Below are 24,955 nucleotides of genomic sequence, written 5' to 3'. Positions count from 1 at the left end.
GTGCTTGGCATTCTTCTGACCAAGCAGTATATTTCCTGCAGCTCTTCCCATATCTGTGGTTTATCACTTCATCTGGCCCAAAGGCACTTGTGCCTTACTAGTTTCCAGTAGCAGCTGCCTTTCCTGGGTCCTACTGTCTGTCTCTTGCTCTTGCTTACTCTCCTCTCCTATCTACTCTCTTCAGATCTTTATGCTTTTTTCACAGACTTATTCTCCAAAGAACTTGTCTGCGTAGCTCTAGCTTGTGTTTTGTTTTCTTTTCTTGCTTCGCACACAAAAAGGAGGGTCTGTCATTCACATATTACCCCGTGTTTTCATCCAAATTTTTGTAGGATACTCCTTAGAACAGAAATCAGTGTTCCTCTCTCCCAAGGAAATGGCCTGTGCTGTTAAACCCCATCTCCTCTTGCACGCTTCCCGGTGGATAAATCCTTTGTACATGCTCTCAGCTCAGCTGCAGAAATTAATGCTTCTACCTGTTTTGCTTCCAGCCTGTGGCAAAGGTGGTCTGTCATTTGTATTGGGTTTGTATTGATAATGCTGTAGCATCTGTCAAACAAATTGTTTCCTTCAGGCTGGTTCTCAACATCAACAGTGCGAGGGACCTCTCTGATTCAGTGCTCTTGGTTGCTAAGAGAGAGAATAGATACGTTTCAAAAATCTTACCTACTTGATAGATTTGTGTCCCCAGCAGTATTCAAACTGTTTGAAAACTAATAGCACAATAATGCACTCATTTTAAAAAAAAAGAAAAAAGCATCCAAAGCTTTACTGGTATAAACCAGCGTGTGTTCTAAACATGTTAAATATAATTCATATTGCCTTCATCCCACTGTGTGCTTGCTTCGCTCCCAGTCCCTTTCAAGTAGGCTACAATCACTCCTCCCCTGCATGAAAGGAGTGCACTCATAAAATAGATAGCTTAAAATAAAGCCAAATGAGTTACTTATTTTCATGTAACGCAGAAGATGTGGGTGTTAGAGGCAAAAAGCTCTGATAACTCGCTTAAGCTGCTTAAATGGTGTTGGTGGAAACATGGGAGGATCAGGTATGAGCAGGTCAAAGGAGTTTGGGAAAGTGTGGCAGTGAACCTGTCTGGGAGGATCAGGTATGAGCAGGTCAAAGGAGTTTGGAAAAGTGTGGCAGTGAACCTGTCTTGTCTTTCTCCTGCGTGTTTAGCCAGATGTAGTGTGTGGGGAAAAAAATCTGGCAAAAATTCAAATATTTGCCCAGAGGTCACTGAAAAAGATACCAAAGGATCACTGGATGGTGTCTGAGGGAGATGTTAAAGGGAGACCATGTGGATGGTGTAAAAGTGAAAATTCACATAAACTTTGGGTTCTTGATCCACTGCCTGCATGTTGCTGCACTTTTCAATAGTTTATGTGTGAGGGGGATTGTTTGTTTTCACCCAGGTATTGATGGCACAAGGGTGATAAATCATGGAAGAGAAAACTGTTGTGTCCTGTGAAGCACTCCGGAGTAAGTGAACAATGAGTAATTAAGTAGGATCCTTCCTAATCCTCCATAGATTGCTATACCTTTTATTCGTGAGGGCTTTTAAATATGGACAATATGGCATAATTGTGAGCCTTTCTCTTGGGAGCAGGGAAGCAGGGAAAAAAACTGAACTATAAACCAGAAATGTTTCCTTGCCAAGGTTTGGATAGATTTGGAGTGACTGTTGCCTGATTATCAGGCTACAGCTCTTGTATTGCTGGTTTTGCACCAGTGGGGTCTGAATTCCTGCTGGCATCATCTTCTAGAAGGAAACGTCTTTTTTCTTTTTCTTTTTTTAATAATTTAAGTTCTGATTTTTCTGACTCTGTGAGCAGAATGTACAGTTTCCTGTTTCCTTCAGCTGCAAGCAGGCACCTAAGGAAGGAATACCTGGTTTCTCATTTGAAAAATACTGCAACTATTGTGATATTACAACTTAAAAATGATTAAGGTATACAGGAAACTGCAACTATTGTGATATTACAACTTAAAAATTATTAAGGTATACAGGAAATAGTTAGGGAAGGGAAAATGTATATATTAGGGGGATATTTACCCAAGTTCTTTAAACTTGTAATAGATATCCATGTATATTCATTTTACCTAAGAAAGTAATACAAAAAACCCTCTTCAATTGGGTCTCTTCTGCCTTTTAAACCATCATATAGGATCAGAGGTTGGTTGTGTGTGACAAAGATAGCATCTGTAGTTGTCTAACATAAATAGTCACATGCTAATTTTACATTCTTGTCCACCAGTAATAAATATGTTTTTTTAAAATATAATAACATTTCATCACTTTGCATAATTCACTGGAAATATAGTTTGTGAATTAGGAATAATTAAATGAAAAGAGAGCCGTTGATGGTTCTTTAATCTTTTTATATGCAACATAAATGCCAAAGTAAAATATGTAATACTAATAGCTACTTAATGATCATGCAAGATATTATGCAGTGGGAAAATAACTCTGCAAATGAATAACTGGTACAGAAAATTAAAGAAAAAAAACATGTAAGAAAGCAACGTGAGTTTTTACTGTGTGAATGCAAATGAATAACTGGTACAGAAAATTAAAAAACATGTAAGAAAGCAACATGAGTTTTTACTGTGTGATACTATAAAATAGATTGGAGTGTGATATAATCTTATCACTACTGTGCTCAGCTGAGCAGAAATAACACAAAGTCGCCTACTATTATCTTGATGTATGTCTTTGAAATCTTTGGTGATCAAAGGAATAATTTTGGGCTTCCTAGTGTCCATAGCCTTGGTTTTGATAAGTGAAAAAATCAGGTGTTCTTTGTCTCTAGCTGCTGTTACAAATTGCATAGCTGAATATAAATCTTTGGACAAAAATTCCGTTTCCAAATAGTTGTGTGTATATGACAGTAAACGAAGATTTGAGCATGTGTTCAGACCGTGCGAGAAAACTATGTCTATTATCTTAATAATAATCACACCTCAAATGTATGAAAAGCCTAAATAGGAAACTTCTTTTATACAAGGGTAAATCCTCAGAGGGAAGTAAAGGCAATTTTTTCCATCTACGACATTGAAGCAATGGAAGGAGGAATTTGCATTGCTTCCTGGGCTCCTGCTCAGAAATTATTCTCATTTTTGAGTTGATTTACTGTTACTTATCTATAGCAAAACCCCAAAATAAACCCCAAATCCTGAATACTACAATACACAGTAAAATGAAAAAAATCTTATCTAATTGTCTTTGTTCCCCCTATAGAATATTTTCAGCTCTAAGATGTATATGAAGTCTTTTTTGGGAGGGAGAGGAAGTACTGTCTGATAGTTCTTAGCAGCCTCAACAAGCCTAGAAAACAACAGGATGCCATTGGTCTGGGAAATTCCTGAATCCTGGCCTTCCTAACAGTCAGATAAAAAAAGCAGCCCAGATGTAAAGAAAATCCTTCTCTCACACCATATAAACGATAGTTGTGGGAAGGGGAAGACTTTTTTTTTCCCCCATCAGAAATTCAGATTTAATAATACACATTCATGAATTTTTGCAAGTAATTAGAAACTGTCCTGAAATCAACCTTGGTAACGTGCCAGTTGGCTAAGAAAATCTCCCCCTTTGTTTTTCTTAAAATTATTTATCTTTTTCATATAAATTCCTGTTCCACCAGGAGCACAATCTAGTTTTGCTGTGATACCGGGACTGCCCACAGTACCGGGGATGTGGCATGTTATATGTGGAGATGAAATTACATCCTTTGTCTTGTTTTCTGTGGACTGTAGTTGAGCTGACCAGTTTGTGGAGATGGTTTTATGAAGCTTAAAGTCAAATGGGCTGTGGCTGATGCCCCTGAAGTTGCATGTGAATAGTTCTGCCTGCTATTGACAGAATATTACAATAGATGCCCCTGAAGTTGCATGTGAATAGTTCTACCTGCTATTGACAGAATATTACAATATTCTGCGGCTGTGAAGTCAGTTCCTCAAACTGTCAGATGTGTAAGTAAATAGGAAAAACTTTGTCCTGCTACGTCACCTCCAAATTCCAGGATATTCCAAATATCCACAGTAAATGCCCATTTAAATTATACCTAATTTATAAAATGTAGACAATCTGAGGATCTTTCTCCTCTCTGTAATTTATACTTTCCACAAAAGTGATGAGACCTTTTCTTTCCTCCTGCTAATTTCTACTCTTCTGAATTTTGGGCTAAAGAAGTCCATTTCATGAGATCTCTAATTACATATTCAGGAAACTACTTGTTCCTTTTTTGGCTAAATAATGACCATTCTACTTCACTTTATCTGAGAGCAAAATGTATGATGGCTTCTATTACTTCAGGAGTAAAACAGATGGCCTCCAACACAACATCTGGGGGGAAAAATCTGATCTCTGAAGCCTATTTAGTAAAGTAGAGGCTACTAACACGAAATGATTGATTACTGGCTTTACTAAGAATATCCCTGGATTGCAAACAGGTTGTTATAGTTGCTACCTATTTCAAGTGTTTTGTACCTACAGACAGGATTGGAAATAGTTATGTGTAACTAGCATTTTGGTTTTATGACATTTCGTTGATAAAAAGCTTTGAAAAATAAGTGTTATTACTACTTTAGTTCTGGGAGGAACACCCTGCTGATCAGTCCTGAAAACACCTCAGTGGAGCTGGGCTGGTGCTGTCAACATTTAACATCTCTCAATTGGTTTTTGTGATTGCGAGTCAAGATGAATAAGGAATTCAGGTTTAAAAAAAAAATAAAAAAAATCACTATGAATCTCTGTTAGTTTCCACAAGAATCCTAGAGTGGTCTGAGCATTTGTGGAAGTACATGGGGTCTTATTAATAATCTGAGTTATTAATCAGATCATTTTCTGACAACAAAATGCACTTAAAGCTGACAGAACTGCATCAAACTATAAATACAGTACTGTGAATGGCAAATCTGCCTTTAGCCACCTTACTCCTGTTACCCATTTCTAGATGAGACTTTTTCTTTCAAACAATATTGTCTTAAAATTTTGACATCATAATGTTATTAAGGTGACAAGTTGTCAACTTCAGGTTGTGTGATGGGGAAGAAGATTATTTAAAAGCAGTTATATGTCCTTTCTCTCCTGAGATGATTGTGATGTTATATGTATGCCAATAACTTGTAGTGCCCTAGCAGTCCTGTAAAGAGTAATTAGACAGTGATGTATTAAAGCAGAATTGTTTAACCAATTAGATAATTTTGAGTGTCAAAAGAACTCCTCAAGCTGTGCAAATCATGAGCACAGGTAGGTGATTATTTCTTGTGCCGTCTGTGTGCAGGATTATGGTAAATAGAATGAAACGGGATTTTTTTAGGATATTGGAGGATTAGATTTGCATGTTCTCTTTGAGGATTAAGTTTGAGTATGCTGAGATACAATTTATATGTGAGAAAGAGATAAGGAGAGAGTGTGATTACGGGGTACAGAGAGATGGCTAATCCAGGTTGGCTTAATAGACTCAATTACATTTTTAGAAAGGAATAAACCTACAGATTGCATATGTCAATTAAGTGCACCCCATGTTACAAAACAAAAATTCACTAATTCAAAATCTCTGCCACTTCTCCATGATATTTCCGCCCCTCCCAATCAAATTTTAGATGTGACAAACAAAATCTCTGCCACTTCTCCATGATATTTCCACCCCTCCCAATCAAATTTTAGATGTCACAAACTCATAGGATCATAGAATGTTTGGGTTGGAAGGGACCTTTAAAAGCCATCTAGTCCAGCCTCTGTGCAATGAGCAGGGGCGTCTTCAACTAGACCAGGTCCACAATATAAGTTTATATGAGGTCAAGGCTACATTTTCAGTAATTGTTGCAAATTTGAAACTGGTTTTGGAAGGTTCATTATGTCGAGGCTTTTAGATTGTTTTTCTTTAAGATGAAGGAAGGAAAAAGCATTCCAATTCTAGAGAAGCCCATCAATCCTGATGGGTTGACAGGCTGCAGAATTACCTCTCTGTTGTTTTACTCCTCATTTGGTTGGGCAGAAACTCTTCTAGTTTCAAATGCTTTGTGGAACAGAACAGTAAATCTTCTGGCACCTGCAGCCACCAGCTCAGCACACTGGTTTGTCCCTTTGGTTTTGCCCCCTCATAAAGGAGAGCTGAGGGACCTGCAACTCTTTCCCTAGGATCCAGGGCCAATTCTAGGTCCATCTTTTTCCTTTCTGGGGTGAAGCTGGCTAGCACTTCTGTTTCACTGGGGCTTAGGACCACAGAAGCACAGGATTATATGGGGTTGGAAGGGACCTCTGAAGATCATCTAGTCCAACCCCCCTGCCAAAGCAGGTCCACCTAGAGCAGGTTGCACAGGAACATGTCCAGGGGGGTGTTGCATGTCTCCAGGGATGGAGACTCCACCACCTCTCTGGGCAGCCTGTTCTGCCACCCTTAAAGTAGAGAAGTTCCTCCTCCTGTTTAGATGGAACTTCATATGTTAAAGTTTGTGCCTATTACCTCTTGTGCTGTCCCTGGGCACCACTGAAAAAAGCCTGGCCCCATCCTCCTGACACCCACCCTTTCAGTATTTATAGGCGTTGATCAGATCCCCCCTCAGTCTTCTCTTCTCCAGACTAAAAAGACCCAAGTCCCTCAGCCTTTCCTCATCAGAGAGATGTTCTAGTTCCCTCATCATCTTTGTAGCCCTCTGCTGTCCCCTCTCCAGCAGTTCCCTGTACTTCTTGAACTGGGGAGCCCAGAACTGGACACAGTGCTCCAGTTGGGGCCTCCTCAGGACAGAGTAGAGACCAGATCACCAAGCTTTAACACTTCTGAAGTTGGTCAGACTTTTTTTCTTTCTTTATATCTGCAGTGATAAAACATATGTCTAAAAGCTGAAACTTCACTGAGGTTGTTATTCCCCTTTGGATACTGATTAAATTTAGCAGGGATTATTGTTACCAATTTTGTAAAACAAGGGTTGTGCCTAAAGGCGTCCTGTTGCTGGACAAAGCGAATGGTGCTCTCTACTTAAGTATGATTGATCCATAAAAGAGTCGTTAGTACCTGCTGACTGTGTGTAATACAGCTGAATTCCTGCTTTCTGCTCTCTCTACCCCTTCTTCTGTCAGTCAGCCTTTTTTGTTTTCCACGTGAGTAATACACCCAGAGTATTTGATTTCTTCAGTTGGAACATTTTACAAATGTCATAACTAAAAATCTCCTAAGTAGCAAGATGCAACATAATAAGTTTTTTCTTATTAGTTTATAGGCATTAAGCATGATACATAATGGAGTTTCAGGAATATATCAGTCTTAAGAGAATTCATTTCCATATCGCTACTTGCTTCCAAGAAGTAGTCATTTAGACTTACAGAAAACATCTGGAAGTCATAACAAATTTTTTTGCCATTCCTGCCTTTTTAGCCTTTGGATATCTTAGAAATTTTGTTTGGATGCTTCTGGAAAAGTGAGCAAACATACATTTTTACCTTATAAACGTAAAACTCAGATGTGTTTTCAGGTGAACCACTTTTGAACAGGTTTATCGCCTTCCCTTTGTCTTTTGCTGGAGCCTTTGGTGTGCTCTTTGCACTCCCTGGGCATCACTTACCCAAATTGCAATGGTATTCTGAGGAGAAATACCCTGAAGATTTAGATAGTTTTAGTGACTTTATGAATGTCAATCTACAGTAATAAACTGGTCTTTTACTGTTCGTAGTGATCATTTCAGTGATGCTTTTCACTTAAATTTGGACAATTTCATCTGAATGGCATTATTTGTGTATCATCATATGCTCTTTATTTTAATCTTCACTGAAGTGAGGCTGGATTTTGATCAATAACTTTAATCAGTGTACAGTTTAAAACCATGACATTTTCTAGCGATCTGTTAATGGCATTGTATTTTCTAAGGGTTTCAAAGTGTGTTATAAATAAAACTTTTAAAGTTTCTATCATAGCAGGGGTCTAAAATCTTAACTTTAAAAAGCATTTTACTGTCACTTTTAAAATAAATTCTAAATGTTAGAAAATGAAACTTGAAAGTGTTTGGCTTGAGGTGTAGGTAAAAGATTGTCAGATTTGAGAAAGGAGACCTACTTCAGCTTTTTTGAAGAGTTCAGCAGATGAAGAAAAAGGCGTTTAAGTGCAAGTGTTAGAACTAACAAACTGACATAAAGGGTAAGATACATTCAGTCTCATTTGTAGAATGATCATGTAGTGTTCCATACATACGTCCTGCCTTTCTCCCCTTCCATCCCCCCCCCAAAATATGTGAAATTGGACAATGAAAACTTTATTTCTTTCTCTAATAGTCTGTTAAGCTAATATACCAAGTACAAAGGTGAATCATGTTCTGTTCTCCTTGGATTAGAAATGCTTTATACAGGTATTTTCATGTTGTAATTTTAAGTGGGTTTGCACAGAAAGGAACCTCGAGGTTGGCATTTCAGTTCAGAAAGCAAAGGTCAACTTTTCTGCAGAAAACTTTGTATTATATTACAATATATGGGATTAATAGTGAAATTTTCATAAGAGTTACTTTTCAGAGTAGAAATTAAATTCTTTGTTTCCATTTCTGTCTGGTACTCCTGGACATTTTATAAGATGCAGTGTTCTATACTTTGCTGGGATTTCCAAAGCTGCTTCTCCATGGTTGGGTAGATATCACCATGTTAGGTTTTGCAAGTCAATTTTTATTGCAGAATAAAATTTCCTAATCCTGCCAGTCATGTTAAAAAAAAATTTAAACTGATGGTGTTTATCTTAATGATATAAAACCAAACAATTATTTCTTTTTGAATGACATTTTCCATTCTACTCATTTCATAGTACTTTTGTGGTTCAGCTTGTCCTGGCCTTAGGCTTTTTCCCCCCTGATTTTTTGATATAGTCAATCAGAACTTGAGAAAACCGTCATTAGAATTATAAAATTGGATCTTTCAAAAGCTTCCCAGTGTTTCTTCTTATCAGTTGTACTACAGTAGTTCATTCTTCAAGAGTGAGGGAAGAGGTAAAATAACTGGTTAGTGATAAAAACTTCAAATAGTCTGAAGTAACTCTCCATCTTTATGGCAAAACATTTGTTCATATGCAACAGCACCATCCCTGTTCCACATCGTTTGAAATTTTCCTGTGTGGTAAGAGGTAGGAACAGGCAAAGAGGCCAGAGGACAAGAACTTTTGGTGGTATATGTCCTAAACTGCCCCTGTGCCTGCTGCATGGACCAGATGGGCAGTATACACTGTGTGACAGAGGTGAAGCTTCAGCAGGGGCTCTCTGGAGATCTATATGTGCCATCTAATAAAACTATAAGCATTTGTGCACAGAATGGGTGCCCATACTGCTATATAAAATATACATGCTACATACACAAAGGTAGTATGGACGCTAAATTGCAATCAGCTTTGCAATTAGAGACCCACCTATGCCTGACATGTGTGCGGTGGTTACAAATAGATGCTCAGTATCACATTAATCAGATGTTAATGCTTACACCTTTTTTTTCTTCTTTTTTTTAAGGATCATTAGCCCTTTAATGCAGATCAAAGTATTCACTTTTCTATTGTTCATCGAAATGAGTGAAGTAGCTTTGACCAGTAATGGAAAGACAAGCTTTCATGTACGATGGATTTTCATGGCAAAACAAATGTGTGTTATTAACTACATTTGTGTTTTGCAACTGGGATGGGCTGACTTCATTGTGCTTGTTACGTGAGAGGTATTTTTAATGCTTTTTCTTTTTTTTTCCCCTCTCATAGGCAGTGAAAGAGTGGGTTTAAAAAAACAACAGAGAAGCAGTTTTGTTTTTAGAAGACTACAACAGTATATAGAAGTGATAGCTGTGCCACATTTCTAATAGCTGGGTTGAATCATATTCTTTTCCTCTAATGGCATGCGTAATTGCTCTAGGTTTTCAGGCGTCCTTCACTCGCACTTATTTAGATTAGTGACTGATGCATTTCCATGGAAACCTGCAGCAGAGGAAAAAAAATCTCTTGGTACAGTGTGGAACTGAAGGGATGTGGGCTTGGAGTCTCAGCCTATAACTTGTGTAAAATAAGACTTCTTGGTGGTGGTCAGCTCGGTTTGGGATTTTTTGGTGTTGCTGTTCTCTTAAGAAGTAAGAATTGTTTCCAGCACCATTTTGTATTAAAAAATTTAGAAGACTTGTCAAATCCTATACTTTTGGAGAAGCTTCAACTTTTTTTCATGTAGTTAAAATAGCACATTTTGAAATTAAATATCTGGGATGTTTTTCTTCCTGAGGATGCAGAAGCACACAAAACTCAAGTAAGCTGGTTAGAAACTATGGCTGAAAAGTCAAGATCCAAGAAGAGAGTTCATTTTGGAGGTATTGTGTACAGCTTTAATGAAGAATGACTGGGTTTTGAAGTGGTGTTGGGGGGGAAATGGTAAGGTTTTATATAGACTCAGTCAGTAAAATATGGGTACTTTCAAAAACTTTGCACAGTACTATATTGCTTTTCCAATATCTGCTACATTCTTCATATGCACTGTCTAACTTATAATATCTTTTTAGTGATCTTACTGCTAGTGTTTTCCTAGGAAAACTTTATTCTTGGCATTCCCAGCAATTTATTCTGATTTCCAGGAGTTCTTAAGGTTGCAACAGATCATAGATTATCAAATGTGGTTTTTTAGAAGTAATTACTCTTATCTGGCTTCACAATACTGAAAGGACAAGTGCCTTCTATACTAAATATTTTCAGATTTTGCTACTTTCAAACTGCAGTCATCCTAACTCTTTTGAATGTAGATTTTCCAGCCGTAGCCTTTCAAATCAATGGTAAAATTAAAATTTTAGCTGTGGTAGTTGTTTGCTTTTTGAAAATTAATTAGCCTGTGGCCTGAGTCTGAAACTTGGGTTACTTAACAGCTACCAATATGCAGTATCATTAACCATATTTATATATGATTTTTATATTTTATATAATGTATATTATTTGTATTATTATAATATATACATGTAGCTGTATCTGTATAATCTGACAAAGCATCACAAGTTCAGTCGATAAAGTTTTGTACTCCAGTTTCCTTAAAAGTGGTGTAGTGTTCCTAAGCAATTTTGTTGTTGTGATAGTGTTGTGTTTTAGACACCCTCAGTGGCAAAGAAGGAGCTCTTCCTGTTGAGTGGGGAACCATACACATCTGCAGCTCCTTGTTCCACCCTCATCTTCCCCTCCCCGGTCCTGTGTAAACTCTGGTATAACATTGCTTAGCAACATTCAGCTCCGCTAATCTGAGCTATTTGTTCGCTCTGACTGAAGTAATAATATTAAATTATAAGTTATTCTGAGGTCCTTACAGTAGAAGTCACAGAAGCCTGTTGGGTTTTGGTAATGCTATTATTTTATCCACAGTGAAATTCAGACTGTGAAGCCCATACGCACAAAGTAGAGGAAGAAAAAGATACTGTGAAGTCTTAAACTTTTGGCTTTTGCTTGATTTGTATTTAGTGTTACCTTGTTCTTAGAAATCATCTCCATTTTATAATCTTTTAAATAGCTGTCACTATTCTGACATGATGTTGGGGGACTAACTTTGGCAAGTTTAGGAAGAAGGGTAAGGAAAAAGTTCGATCTAGTGCAGGGAAGAGTGAAAAAAGTTATTTTTTGAGACATTCTTACAAACATCTGAAATATTCCAAGAGGACTGAGCACTCCAGCTCGTTGACTTCAGTGCCCCTTGGTAAAGAAGAGGGAAATCAGTATGTTCTGCAGAGGGCAAATGAGTTCTCCATCTGGCTAGCATCCCCCTTGGCCTCCCAGGGCAGTCGGCGCCCTGTTTGATGGCAGGAAGAGGAGAACTAAGTGTAGTTTGGATTGATATCTAACTGCAAACCTGGCAAAATGATGTTTGAAATCGCTGTGTATGTCAGGGAGTGTCATGGTGAAAAAGATGGGGATGGTCCTTGAACTTCTTGTGTCTCTCCGACGCACAGCAGATGACGGCTTCTAATGTATTCAAAACTTTATCTATTATTGAAATGAGGGGATTTGACAGATCATTGATCCTGAATATAGCTGGGGAAGATTTAGACTTGAATGAGGCTTCCGTAAGGGAGGAAATTGAGGGGAAACATTTGTATCACCATTGATGATAAAAACCCATAATAGCTCTTGTTGAAACTTGCTGTACATGAAAATTAATGATTTTTGAAATTGAATAGAAGAATGGCTTTTCAGGGCCTGTTTTTCTTAACTCGGCCCAAAATAGTTCTCCATCTGTTCTTTCCACCTTAGGGTGCAGAATGACCTTCTTCAAAGCAGTTGGTTATTTTTGTGTGATTGTAAACACGTCTCAGGTAGGAATAATCTGTGTTACGCAGATAGACCGCAGCTCCTGCCACACAAGCAAATGCAGAGTTCCTTCACAAACTCCTAATTGAGTTTATCTAAATCTAAGGCTAAGTCACTGAAAATTGTTATCTGCTACTCTGGGATAACATTGAAATGAATATTTCTATTCAGTTGCTATTCAGGTTCTCATGGCAGATTTACAACCACGCGAAAATGATTGATTAAAATGGTTTCTCTTTTGTCATTTCTCATCAGAAAATAAATCCCAAAGCTGGCACTCTAATAACTAGAACTGACCCAAATTAGAAGGCTATTCTCATGTTTTGTTGTTTTTCTTGTTGCTCTGTGACATCTGACATTACCTGCAATAGGGAAAGTGGCACTTACTGTCACTTCTTGAGTGTTTGCAGGAAACTTTCCATGGAGATGCATCTGGCACTTTCCCAGTGGTTGACTGGACTTGATACAGTCTCATGTGGCTTTGTGTTTGCGTAAAGCTGCAGAACTTCATCTCTTTAGCAGAAGTAAACAAATTCTCTTAGCAATTTAGAGAGTAGTGGTAACTGTAAGAAAAATAGTATTTAATTAATGAATGAGATAGGTGCCAAGTTTTAAAATATTACTTGGGCTTCCTTTTTTTTATTTTAGGTTTTTCTTTTTAAGTATTTTTTTTCCTTGGGTTTTTAGGTTGGGTGTGGAGCTAAAGCAGGCTTCTTCCTTGTGGGGCACGGTGATTTGCTTTTTGTTTGCCTTGGAGTTTTTTTTCAATGCTGTAAGTGAAAACAAAAACCTGAACATTGTATTAGCATACCAGCAATGAATTCTGCAAAGCCTCAACTTTGCTCCCACCTGTAAGCACGTTGTCAGGTTGCCTCTACTTGCAGGATGGTAATTTGGGACTTTAAATTGTCCTTGCTGCTCGCAAACATGTATTCTTGACTTAAAACGAGTGCCAGTTACCGAAATACTGGAAATTAGTGTTTGCATGAAGTTGAGCGTGTGCAGAAGCAGTGGAAGTTGGGGACTGCAAAATTAGAGCCTACTGAGTGTAAAAAAATGAAATCCAACTATTAAGCAAACTGTTAAACCAGGTTTCTGACTCCTGCCCTTTGGTACAGGCCATCATTTTGGATTATGCCACTGTTATCAGTGAGAACCCTGCAGTCATTCCCCAGAATATTTGCAGGAAAGAAGAAAAATATGAAATCAGGTGTTATGATTGCAAACATTTGTATCACAAATCAGTTCCAAAGAACTGGAACATCACACCACCTGAGCTTTGTATTTGAACAAACCATCCTGACCTTCAGGATAAGTAATATTTGCAACAGATGATATTGCCAGCAGGCAACACATCAAGATTTCTCTGTTCTGCCTAGAATGGAAAAACAAGATGCCTTTATTTATGTGTTCAGGAGCAACTTGGAGTTGACAGTGAGAACTGTTTATTTTATAAAGTATACATTACATATAGCCAGTCCACAATGAAGGGTTAAGCAAAGTGCATTGAAGTTGCTTTATGGTGGACTCGATTTTGTAAAAATGGTGTGTTTCAGCAATGATTGAAACATGCAAATAGACCAACTCCATGCTTGGTTGCTGGAATCTCTGAGGTCTGGTATCAGCCCAAGTCAACGTCCGTCTCTCTACCAGCAACAAAGTCTGTGAAGCCTAATGAATCTTGGGGCAAAGAGGGGAAAAAAAATAAGTACCTCCTCTCCCTACTGATTTCTTCTGATGACACCACCCAGAGCAGCATCTGCAGATGGTTGATGAACTGTTCTGCTGCAGGTGGGTTGTAAATGTGGGGCGGGGGGAATAAAGGCCTGCAGAAGCCCAACAGTGCTCAAAGGGAAAGATCAAGTGATCCATGTTTTGTTTTAATGCACAGATAGATTTGCTTCTTCATAAGATGCAAATACAAGCGGTTGAAGTTATGTTTCCAGTCAGATTTAAACTTTAGCTACAGAATTGTATACAGAGGTGGTAAAGTTGTTAAAAGAATACTGATTTCCCCCTATTCAGCTCTGTGAGCCTTATTCAGTGTTAGAGAACAAGAAGCAAATGTTTCAACAGCTGCTTGCTGCTTTTTTTCAGGTATAAGCGAGCTTTTTGAGAAATTAAAGGGAAAACTAATGACATGGGACATAACTGCCTTTCCAATAAATCTAACCTGTGTATTTCAGTTATTAAGGTTTCTCTTCCAAACAAACTTGCTGATTCACTACATTGATCAGCCATTTCAGCATCCTTTGTGAGTGTATTCCAGCTAATCTCTCTCTAAGGATGCAGGAGGGAATCAACATCAGTCTGTCCTCCTTTTTTAAAAATAGGAGTTAGTAAGGAAAAAAAAATAGCAAGGCAGGGAGACATCCAAGGATTTGCAATTCCAGTCAAGGAGTCGTCCTTGAGACATTTTTATGCCTATTTTCAGATCTGAAAAACTTCAAAAACTGCATAAGATTTGCTATTTCTTAGCTTCAACTGAAAGAAAAATTGGCTGAGAGCACCACACCAACTGAACACTGGGTTTTAAAAAAGTCATCTACAAGATTAAAAAGGAGAAAAATGAATTATGAATTAAAGGTTTTCATTAGTTTACAATTTATAATGCCTTCATCACATATTTTTTTTCTGAATCCTCACAGTTTATCCCTTCTAAGATTACAATTTATAATGCCTTCATCACATATTTCTTTTTTCTCGATCCTCATAGTTTATCCCTTCTAAGGAAAAAACAATGTTATTACTTCTGATTTGCAAAGATGTGAGACAGATAATTGTAGTTTCTCCTGAATTCTTGGGGTGGTACATACCTGCATATTTCAGTTTCATTAGTTTTAATACCCCTTTAACAGAAGCAGGCTGTACTTGCATATATTACTACAAATCTTACGGATTTGTTCTTCATTCCAGCTTCAAAATTATCCATACTAATGTTCAGGAGGGAAGGAAATCCTGGTCAAGATTTTAAAGACAGTACATAGGAGGAACTAATGCTCTGATCCCTTCAATGTAACAGCTTTTGTTCTTAAAAAGCAAGGATCCTACGAACAAATAATTAGGGATAAATTCCCTTTATATGTCTTGATCGCATTTTCACATTTTTAGTACAGATGTTTAGAGTCCAAGATCCTACTTTGCTTGATTTGGAAGAGGATCCCTGAAAAGATCTTTTCTACGGCTCCAATTGGCTGCTCAAAGGAAGAAATATGAAATATTTTGTTAAACAATGGTATCATACACCTGAAAATTACTTATGTCACTTATTCTCACTTATCAAAATTTTAACGTGCTGTATTTCATAAGAAATCCCAGTTTTGATGAATCTTCATTTTCTAAGGAGGAAAGGGAAAACAGGGATTTTACTGAGGAGCTTATTGAGACGACAGTGTGTGGTATGAAGAAGCTTTTTGGTATTTTTTCCTCTTAATTTAATTCTTTTCTGGAGCGAAGTCCATAGCATTATCAAGAAGGTCACTTGTTACTTGAAAGCCAACTGCAGACTGAACTAGTAATGAGTTAAATCAGTAAAAATACAAAAGTTATGCTCACAACACCCAGAAAGGAAGGAACAGGGTGACTCTTTAGTGAAAAAATGCTTCTGGTTTGCTAAATATGTCGTTTATTTCCATAATAAATTGTTTCACGCATACTTGATATTACATTATCGTCTAAATTAAAGCTTTAGTTATGCTGTGGTTTGGTAGTAACACTTGTGGGGTCAATTTGTAGTCGATGGCCTTTGTGCGAAACAAGTGGGCACTTAAGTTACATCTGTCTCTCATTAATCTGTTCACATAAAATAGCATTTTTTTGACAAGTACGTAATATAGAATTGGTTATCCCACAGCAGCACGGACCTGTGATGCAATAATGTGCGTATTTTATTTAGTAGATGGGGAAAAACTGTGGCTAAATAAGTTTTAGGATAAGAACAACCACTTTAAGATAGTTTTTGGAGACACGGTTTTGCTAACAAACCTGCTACCTGTTTTTGCTTGTGGCTTCCTCTATAATAGATGTAATTTGGCATTGTTTACTATGGCAAATATTTTAAATATGCAGGCACTTGGGATAGAAAAATAAATGTCTTCTTAGTGATGTTTTCAATGCATATACTTTTTTGCTACTTCATTTTAATAAGGTCAACATTTTTCGTGATACTGTTGGATCTTTGGGTACTTTTGTGATACTGTTGGATACTTTAGGAAAAGATCATAAAAAGGTGCATTCTCTTGTTGCAAAATAAGTATATGGATAATGACTAGCGCAAGTCCACTTGAATTGTGAACTTCTATTGACTTCATGTCATGTAACAAAGAATTTTAGCCTACTTTTCTCAGCTTTGAGTAACTTTTGGTCTCATCCTTGACACAGATAGTTGTGAAAGCATTTTTTCCCCAGAAAGGAGAAGACAGTGCGGAGTGAAAGCCTCCTCCCACTGCTGGGTTTTGCCTGCCATCAGACACAGGCAGAGTGCTGTTCCCGAACCTCCTTTAGCAACAAACGTCTGTAACTCTCTATTGAATTAGTGAAACTTCCCTTGGAGATGTCAGTGGGGAAGAGGGAAGAAAGAAAAGCTTCATGTTTTGGGATGGCACTAAATGGTTGAATTTACTGTGCCTGGCTGAAGAGCAAAGGGAAGGACTCGGCTCTGGCTTTTGAATCGTTATTATTTTTTCCGTTAATGTTTGGGTTGAAAAAGCATTTCTTAGCGTGCAGACTGACTTCTTCTTGCTGGAAACTGGCTTAGAACAGAAGAACTTGCTTCTGGTAGCATAACAAGTGCAGTAAGTAGGTTGGAGCAGCAGTGTAACCTGACTTTACCAACCAGTGATATTGGGGAGGGGGGGCGTATCGGCTGCTGTGTGTTCCTTCTCCAATATCACCCATAAATGAGGCTGTTACACTTTAATTTCCTTTGTTCATCCTATGGACGTGTCGATCACTCAAAACCCTTCCCAGAGTGCCGGCAAGCGGTCTGACAACATCCCCACTGCCAGAGCAACCCCTCGCAGTTTCCTAGGAAACACAGCCGCCAAAATACCCTGCAAAGAGCAGGAGGAAGAATAAAAGCAATGAAGACAGTTGCTTTGGGATTTTTTTCCCCTCTAGTTCTTTACTCTTCCAAACAATATCAATATATGTAAGCACTCTACTACAAATAATAGTGTCAGCGTGGTTATCGGGTTGTCTCTTGTAACATGCCTGCAATAGTGATGTGCTAATCACTGAAGAAAAGGGAGCTAGAATGGTTTCTCTGTTTTTGTGGGTTAGAGTCCAAATTTTATTTCTTGCTTTTCATGTCAGTGATTTTTCAGCTTTTGATAATGTCTGCAGGCGCTGTTGGAGTCCTGTGGTCAGTTCTGAGGCTGACACAGCCAAGCTACAGGGGAGTCATATCCATATTTCTCGGTTGAGGAGAGTCATCGCTCCTCCTAAGGTGGAAGAAGAAAAGGAGAAAATGTTTTTCACCTGCATCTTCTCAATGTTCACCTTTCTTCAAACCCCACAAATTACATTCTGGAATGGCACAGAGAGTTTGAGTCTGTTGCTTACTGAAGTGTCTGATCAATGTTCACCTTTCTTCAAACCCCACAAAGTGCATTCTGGAATGGCAGAGTTTGAGTCTGTTGCTTGCTGAAGTGTCTGCAACAATAAATGATTCTTATAAAGAAAAACTTAGGGCTTTATTGTTCGTATTGCCACTATATTGCACGATGCAAATAGCTTATTTCTACTGCAACTCCATTTGCTTCAGTGGAGAAAGGTCCAGGAAAAAACCTGCCACATTACTTTGTTTCTTGCAAACTCTTCTGTGGCTTTCCTCATAATAAGACTCACATTGCTCCTAGGTGCCACATTAATTGATGAGAATAAAACCTCTTAGGTTCTTATGAAGCCTTTATTTGTTTTCTTTTTACTAGAAAGTGGGTGACACTTATGGTGACATTGTGTTATTATGGAAAATAGTTTCAGTAGCTGTAGAAGGAACTTTCCTTTTCACGTAAATGGTTTTTACCCTGTGATGGGCTGTGCAGTACTTTAAGAGCTGAGTTGGCTGTCACCTTTATCCTGATGCTTCATGCCCAGGTACATCCTATTGCCGTAACCTAGAGATGGGTGAAGGCCTGTGTAGAGAAATTCTTCTAACCCACTATAGATATTAGGAAAAAATACAATGGAGTAACTCTAGTGAATCATGGACTTCTTAGAAATCTAGACATTTCAAATGATAGCCCAATGTTCCCTTTTTCTGTCAATGTGAAGGAAACTACGATTTTTGCAGACACTGGTATGTTGCTCTGCCTCCTGGAATAACTTTTGAACTGATCCAATTTGATGCAATGACTTTTCGTCTGTGGTGACAGATGTTCTTCTCAGTAATAATGCAATAATATATACACTGCTAAATTATGTTTTTCTAGACCTTCTTGTCTGTATTTTCATGCTAGTCTTAATAGTCTGTCTGCAACCAAGTTTAAAAAGAAATCCTCAAAGGATTCTGCACGTAAAGACTCCATAAATGATGATGGGGTTATTAGTCTTAGGTGGTCCTAACTTACTCCAAAGCACTCTGATTAAAAGTGCTGGTTTTATGGAAACCTGGGGACATAAGAATGGGTAAAACTCCAGTGAAACCTGGACCTAACCCCTCGGTGCTGTTTTACCTCTCATAGTGCTTCTATGGTACATATGGCTTGAATTCAGGAAAGCATCTGTTAAACAATTGCCTGCAGGTTCTTTGTAATTTTTAGTTAAATTAGAGAAGGGAACCTTTAAGTGGGGCTTTTTTCTTCTTTGTCGTTGTCTTCTTTTTTTTCCTTTTTTTTTTTTTTTCCAATATCCAGTCAATATGATGGCAGATTCCTGATCCTTCCCCCCTTTTGGATGCCTGTACTTATGCTATGTAATAGGACAGGCTGGAGTCTGAGTCAGAGGTTAGGGAAAGAGGGTAATTAAAGAATTTCCACAGAAACCTGGGAAACATACCACTTAGGCTTGAGATCAGGGATTTGTAAGGCTAATGGGTTCCCAAATAATCGCTGTGAATACGACTGCACACAAAGAAGTGGAGGGAAGTAGAGGGGTGGGAGAGACAGGGAGCAGATACAAGCTGCAGCTGAAGAATGCTGGCTTTGCAATACTAAGTAGCTGAACAAAGCTTCTGTCTTACTGTGCCTTTCCGTTCCTCCCACCCACCTTGTATTCGTTAATAGCACTGAAATATCATGCTATAGAAAACAGTTTCTGCAGAGGAAACATCTGGCTCCTTAAGGCTCAAGCAGTGGCTTTAAGATTTCCAAAATATTCTTCATTGTACTTTGTTCTTTTAATTATTTCTAAGAGAATTCTGAAAACAGGCCAGTGGTAAACTCTTAAGTGAAATCCAGGTTTATGTTTTTTTGTGTTTCTTCTCATTATGTCTCTTGATATTAATCTGACTTTTAGGATGGTGTGAAAAAGAATGTTGCTCAGAGGGGAATAGACTGCAATTCATGCAGGTCACTATTCCGTATCACAGCAGGGCACTGGATTTGGAAACTAAACTTGTAAACTTAGCAACAGAGGCATGACCCGTAAAATTCACTGAACCCCTTTACAGTCCATTAAGAGGTACAGTCATACAGTGAGCTACTTCAAAGCCAAATCTCTTTGAGCAGCTGTCATGTAGCCTTGGGTACCATTGCTGCTCACTGCACTTACAGCTCTTATTCCGTGAAATTCTGAAAAAAGAGCATGTTGTCCTCCAGCCCTGCAGCTGACGTGCTGGCTGGCTGAGCTTTGGTTGGGTCTAGGTGGGTGCTAGGTGAGTCCTGGAGCAAGCAGTGTCCTTTTTGGGTGTTCCAGACAGGCCAGGGGTAAGGGCAGTACGAGCTGGACCCTGGGGTAAAGGTAGAGCCTCTTTGGCAGAAAATATAAGTTCTAGGTGAAGGACAAAGGACAAAATAAGCCAATACAAAACTATCAAGTAGAATTCGTATGGTAATAGAGATTTTCTCCCTCTTTGGCCATTCTGTAGGAAGGGGGCTGGCTAGTTTCCACAACATTTATACAAATGTATATATTTTACTGAAAGAGTGGTCAGGCACTGGAACAGCCTGCCCAGGGAGGTGGTGGAGTCACCATCCCTGGAGGTATTTAAGAAACATGTAGACATGGCTCTTCAGGGCATGCTCTAGTGCCCAAGGTTATTGGTTTGTGGTGGGGTGTTGTGTGTGGGGTTGTGGGTGTGGGGTTTAGTTGGTGGGTGGTGTTTTTGGGTTTGTTGGCTTTTTGGGGGTTTTTTGGGGGTTTTTTTTAATGTGGTTGGACTCGATGATCTCGGAGGTCCCTTCCAACCACTAAGATTCTGTGATTCTGTGATTTCTGGTTTTTTTCTTAGTACTGATTTTCTTGTAACTTGAAATCAGTGCATGGCTATGAAGAAATAACTTGCTTACTTTTTTATCCCGCTGCAATCTGCGTGTATATTTTCAGCCACAATTCCTCTGTATTACAGATGTAGTTGTATTTATGTCTCCAGCTGGGGGCATGATCCAGTTCTGGGTCAGCTGTACTGGTTAAAGCAAGGACAGATGCATTTTGTCAACCCTTGTTCCCAAAGTCTGCCTCCCAGTAAGTTCTTCTGCAACGTTCTCCTTGGCCATGTTTAAAGCCTGTCATCCCGGGCTGGTGTATTCATTCCCTCTGCAGACAAGCACTCGGTCATCTGACAGCATTACCTCTCACAGTCTTTTTTAACATCTTTAACAGTTGTGACATGGAGATGGTGTACCTTGAGGGCGATGTCTAGCTTGGAGAACTAATAGAATGTGTTTGGATGGAGTCAGGCTGTCCTTCGGTGAAAAATTCCTCAGCCATGCAGATGGGAATTTCATGGTCACAAGCTAAAGCAGAAACTTTTCAATTTGATTTTTGATACCTTTTTAGCCTAACTTAACGTGATTGGGTTTGAGGACCAAGCTGTACTTCGGCAAAGGCTTTTTCCTGTTTCAAAACCTACAGTTTCTGCATACGTATCTTCCCTTGAGTGAAGAAGCCACATAAAAAGGAGCTGCACTAAAGATACTCATCTGAGGACAAATAAGAATACACTAAAATATTATTGTCGTAAAGGCTGAGCGACACTCGGAAAATTGATACATTTGAACAACAATTACTGTAATACATAAAGCTACCAAAGAAGGATCTTGCTCTCGTTTTTGTTAAAGTATTACTTTATTTGAATGCCTCTTTGGAAGTAAGCTTATGTGTGTTTTCCTGTCATTCTGAAGAAGAATGTGTCACTGAATTACCTACCTCCTCTACAATTCTTTTGCCCTTCCCAGAAGTGTAATTCTTATATATATATATATATATATATACACACACATATAGCGATAGTCTTTTAGTGAATGCCTTTTAGATCATGCTCTTTGCTGTGCAAACTGAAGCAACCAAATACAGGAGAAGCTTCTGCATCTTTCCCACATGGTTGATTTATTGGTGCCCCTGTAGGTACCCTCTGAAAATGAGAGCGCATCTTTCCAGTCCTAGAGGAAGAGAGATATTTGGCTCCATCTTTCATTCTACAGATACAGTTCTAAACTAAAGACTTTAACTGTTATACCCATACTAAACCGGTGTTAATGTTGGTGAATTGTAGAAATACTTGTGAAAATAAAGTTCATAGTCCTGTAGGTTGATTTAATGCTGCAATCACTAGATGTGAGAGCTGCTTCAGTGGGACGGATGGTGTTTTCTTAAGAAAAAGCATAAATATCAAATGTCAATGTATTTGAGGTTTTAAATGCCTTTTTTAGTAGATGTATTGTTGCATCCTATTTCTTTGTTCTTCATGTTTCCCAAATATGGGGTTTATTTCTGTTTTGTGTCACCTCATATCTCTCAGCTGTTTGGATTGTTTGCTTTTGCTGTAGAATGGTAGTACGGGTTTCACAGCACTATTTCCTGTGTGATTTGATTGATGGCGATTAATGTGGGCAGCTACTTTCCCCCTAGCTCATTCTCCATATGCCTAATAAAATGATAAAAATAACTCTATTTTTTAATGCACACATGTATATGTTTGTGTTTAATCAAAAAATAGTTTTGCATTCTTTTGGCTATTTTTCCAACTTTTCCGAATGTGTTGCTGGTTTTATTCTTTCTTTCTTCATGTGTTTTGCCTCTTAGTCCAAGCTGTAAAAGAACCAAAAATTAGACTTGAAAGGTTTTGCCACTGGGAATGTGGGCGAAACTTTTAAACTTGTGAATGATATGATACGTGATCTAGAAACAAGTTCTCCTTATTCACTTGATGTGTGTGATATGATAAAAGAATATCTCAACTCCAAAGTCAACTTTTTTTTTTTTTTCAATGCACCTTGAAACCATGTTAATTCACTGTGAGGGAGCATAAAGAAAGACTTTTTTACTGTGAAGGTGACTGAGCGCTGGAATAGGTTGCCCAGGGAGGTTGTGGGGTCTCCCTCCTTAGAGATATTCAAAATCTGGTTGGACATGGTCCTGGGCAGCTGGCTCTAGATGGCCCTGCTTGAACAGGGGGATTGCTTGCCCAGGGAGGTTGTGGGGTCTCCCTCCTTAGAGATATTCAAAATCTGGTTGGACATGGTCCTGGGCAGCTGGCTCTAGATGGCCCTGCTTGAACAGGGGGATTGCTCAAGATGACCCCCAGAGGTCCCTTCCAACCTCAACCATTCTGTGATTCTATGATAAGTACTGTAAATTTTCTTTTCTCAATATATAGCAGAGAATCCGCTTTGAAATTACAAATTAAAACAGCACTTGATTAAGAAATGCAGGAGTACTATTAAAAGTTCTCTTTTCTTTGTGCAGAAACACGAACAGATAGAACAAAGAAACTCTTTAGACACTACACAGTTGGATCCTATGACAGCTTTGATGCTGCAAGGTAAGATTTTTTCTTTTTGGTCGCAATCTGTTTACAAAATCTTTCTGGGTTTTATTTAATTGTTACTTTTTGTTTAGACTTTTGAGGGAAAGAGGGAAGCAGATTACTAAACAGAGCTTCTCAAGATATCATTCTACATCTAAACTGTTTTTTACCACTACTTACTTCTTTCATATGGGTTGGGTCTACTAAACTAGTGAGTAATGAAGTAATGAGGGTCACTCTTTTGTGTTCCTGAGTGGTGAAACAGATCAGCATTTCACAGAAAAGTATGTTCCAGTGTCTTCTACAGTCAAGGACCACTTAAGTTGTTGGATACTTCACAAGATCAGACCTTTTATTATATCTGTTCACAGAATCATAGTCGCGTATAAGAAAAACAAAATTCTGTGTTTTGTTGTTCTGAACAGTATCTTAGATCCTAAGCAGAAATTAGGCAGATAAAAATGAGGAATTTAGACATTAGAAATTATATTATTTATTTGCAGTTTCTGCTGAGTAGTCATGATTTTTAGCAGGTTCTTTGCCCAGATGCGAAGCTGGACTTACAGCCAGCTTCTGGGAGAAAGAGTGATTTTTAAAGTGCAGAACTTCTATTAGCTGTTGGGGTCTTCTTGAGAAAATTGTGGTGACATACAGGAATCATTATGATTTTCTCCTGACTGTTTAATCACAGCTTGGGGTTATTTTAGTTTTGAAGAAAACCACCTTTTTTGTAGGAGGAAACGAGCAAAGTAACAATTGCAGAGTTTCATATAGAATGCTTTTTTTTTTTAAATGAAAGAAAATGTGGTTAACATTGCTTTTATTATGTGATCTTAATCCTTGTTCTGAGGGTCATACATAGTTTCTATGCCAGTTAAACACTTTGGGGAGGGAGGATGGAGTTGAAGCCACCTGAGGTGGTTTGGATAATGATGTCCTGTGTTTGTGACGGTTGGTGTGCAGAGCTCTGAAAGGTGTGGGGCTGCTGGTAGTCTGCTCCCTACAGCCTATAAATATTTGAAAAATATGTATATCTGTGGTCCTTTGAGTTGTGATTTGAAGGAGTGTTGCAATGTTGGATGAAGAGGGAAGGTTTGGTGACATGGTAGGGGATAGCACAGGCTTGTGGGTTCGCTGTTGGACAACGATGTGATTGACTGGGTAGTCTAATAATGTTAAAGTTGTCAAGAGAAGCTGTTAGTCTGTACCATGAAACATGTAACTGTTCTGCAGAGCCAGGTAACTGGTTACTAGTTACATTTCCAATGAGCAGAGTTGGCTTTTCTCATCATTCTTTGAGTGATTGTTATTCTACAAAATTCATAGCTTTGTCTCTGCATTTCAGTGTTAATGGATAGGATTGTTTCTGTCAGACTAAAAGCTGTGGCCACAGCATATTGCCTCGGAGATACCAAATAGTTCCCACGTGGAAACCTACTCCTACTTTCTAACAAAAGATTTTTTTCATTTGAAAATGTCACTTCTATCTTATCTTTTTTTTTTTTTTTTTTTTTTTCTTTTCTTTATGGAGCCGGGGGAGCTATTGATTCTAAAGCATTTGGATTTTTTGTTGTCCTTTTCCCAAGAAAATTCAGGTCCATTGTTGGGAGGGAGCAATGCTATCTGCCTTTCTGAAATAGGCAATACCCCCTAGTTTAGAGTGGTTATTTTGGATGCAGAAGGCCAAAATTAATGTTCAGACCAAGGGCTTGAACCTCCTCTCAGTGGTGTTCGAGTATATCTTTTAACCAGTGGGCTGTTGGGGTTGAAT

The 24,955-nt window shown here is 38.4% G+C and overlaps 1 protein-coding gene across 2 annotated transcripts in view; it reads left to right on the top strand.

Annotated features, from left to right (window-relative positions):
- The window catches only part of SHANK2 (SH3 and multiple ankyrin repeat domains 2), a 407,914-nt gene that overhangs the window by 177,911 nt on the left and 205,048 nt on the right, over nt 1-24,955 (top strand). For both annotated transcript variants that reach the window (XM_014948851.1, XM_014948850.1), the window contains one exon: nt 23,124-23,199. In XM_014948851.1, coding sequence (XP_014804337.1) covers nt 23,124-23,199 — 76 coding nt within the window. The remainder of the gene's footprint in view (nt 1-23,123; nt 23,200-24,955) is intronic.

This window comes from Calidris pugnax, unplaced genomic scaffold, assembly GCF_001431845.1.
Source record: "Calidris pugnax isolate Ruff unplaced genomic scaffold, ASM143184v1 scaffold107, whole genome shotgun sequence".
Taxonomy (NCBI): domain Eukaryota; kingdom Metazoa; phylum Chordata; class Aves; order Charadriiformes; family Scolopacidae; genus Calidris; species Calidris pugnax.
The sequence above is the reverse complement of the archived record's forward strand: the minus strand, read 5'-3'. Positions and strand labels throughout refer to the sequence as shown.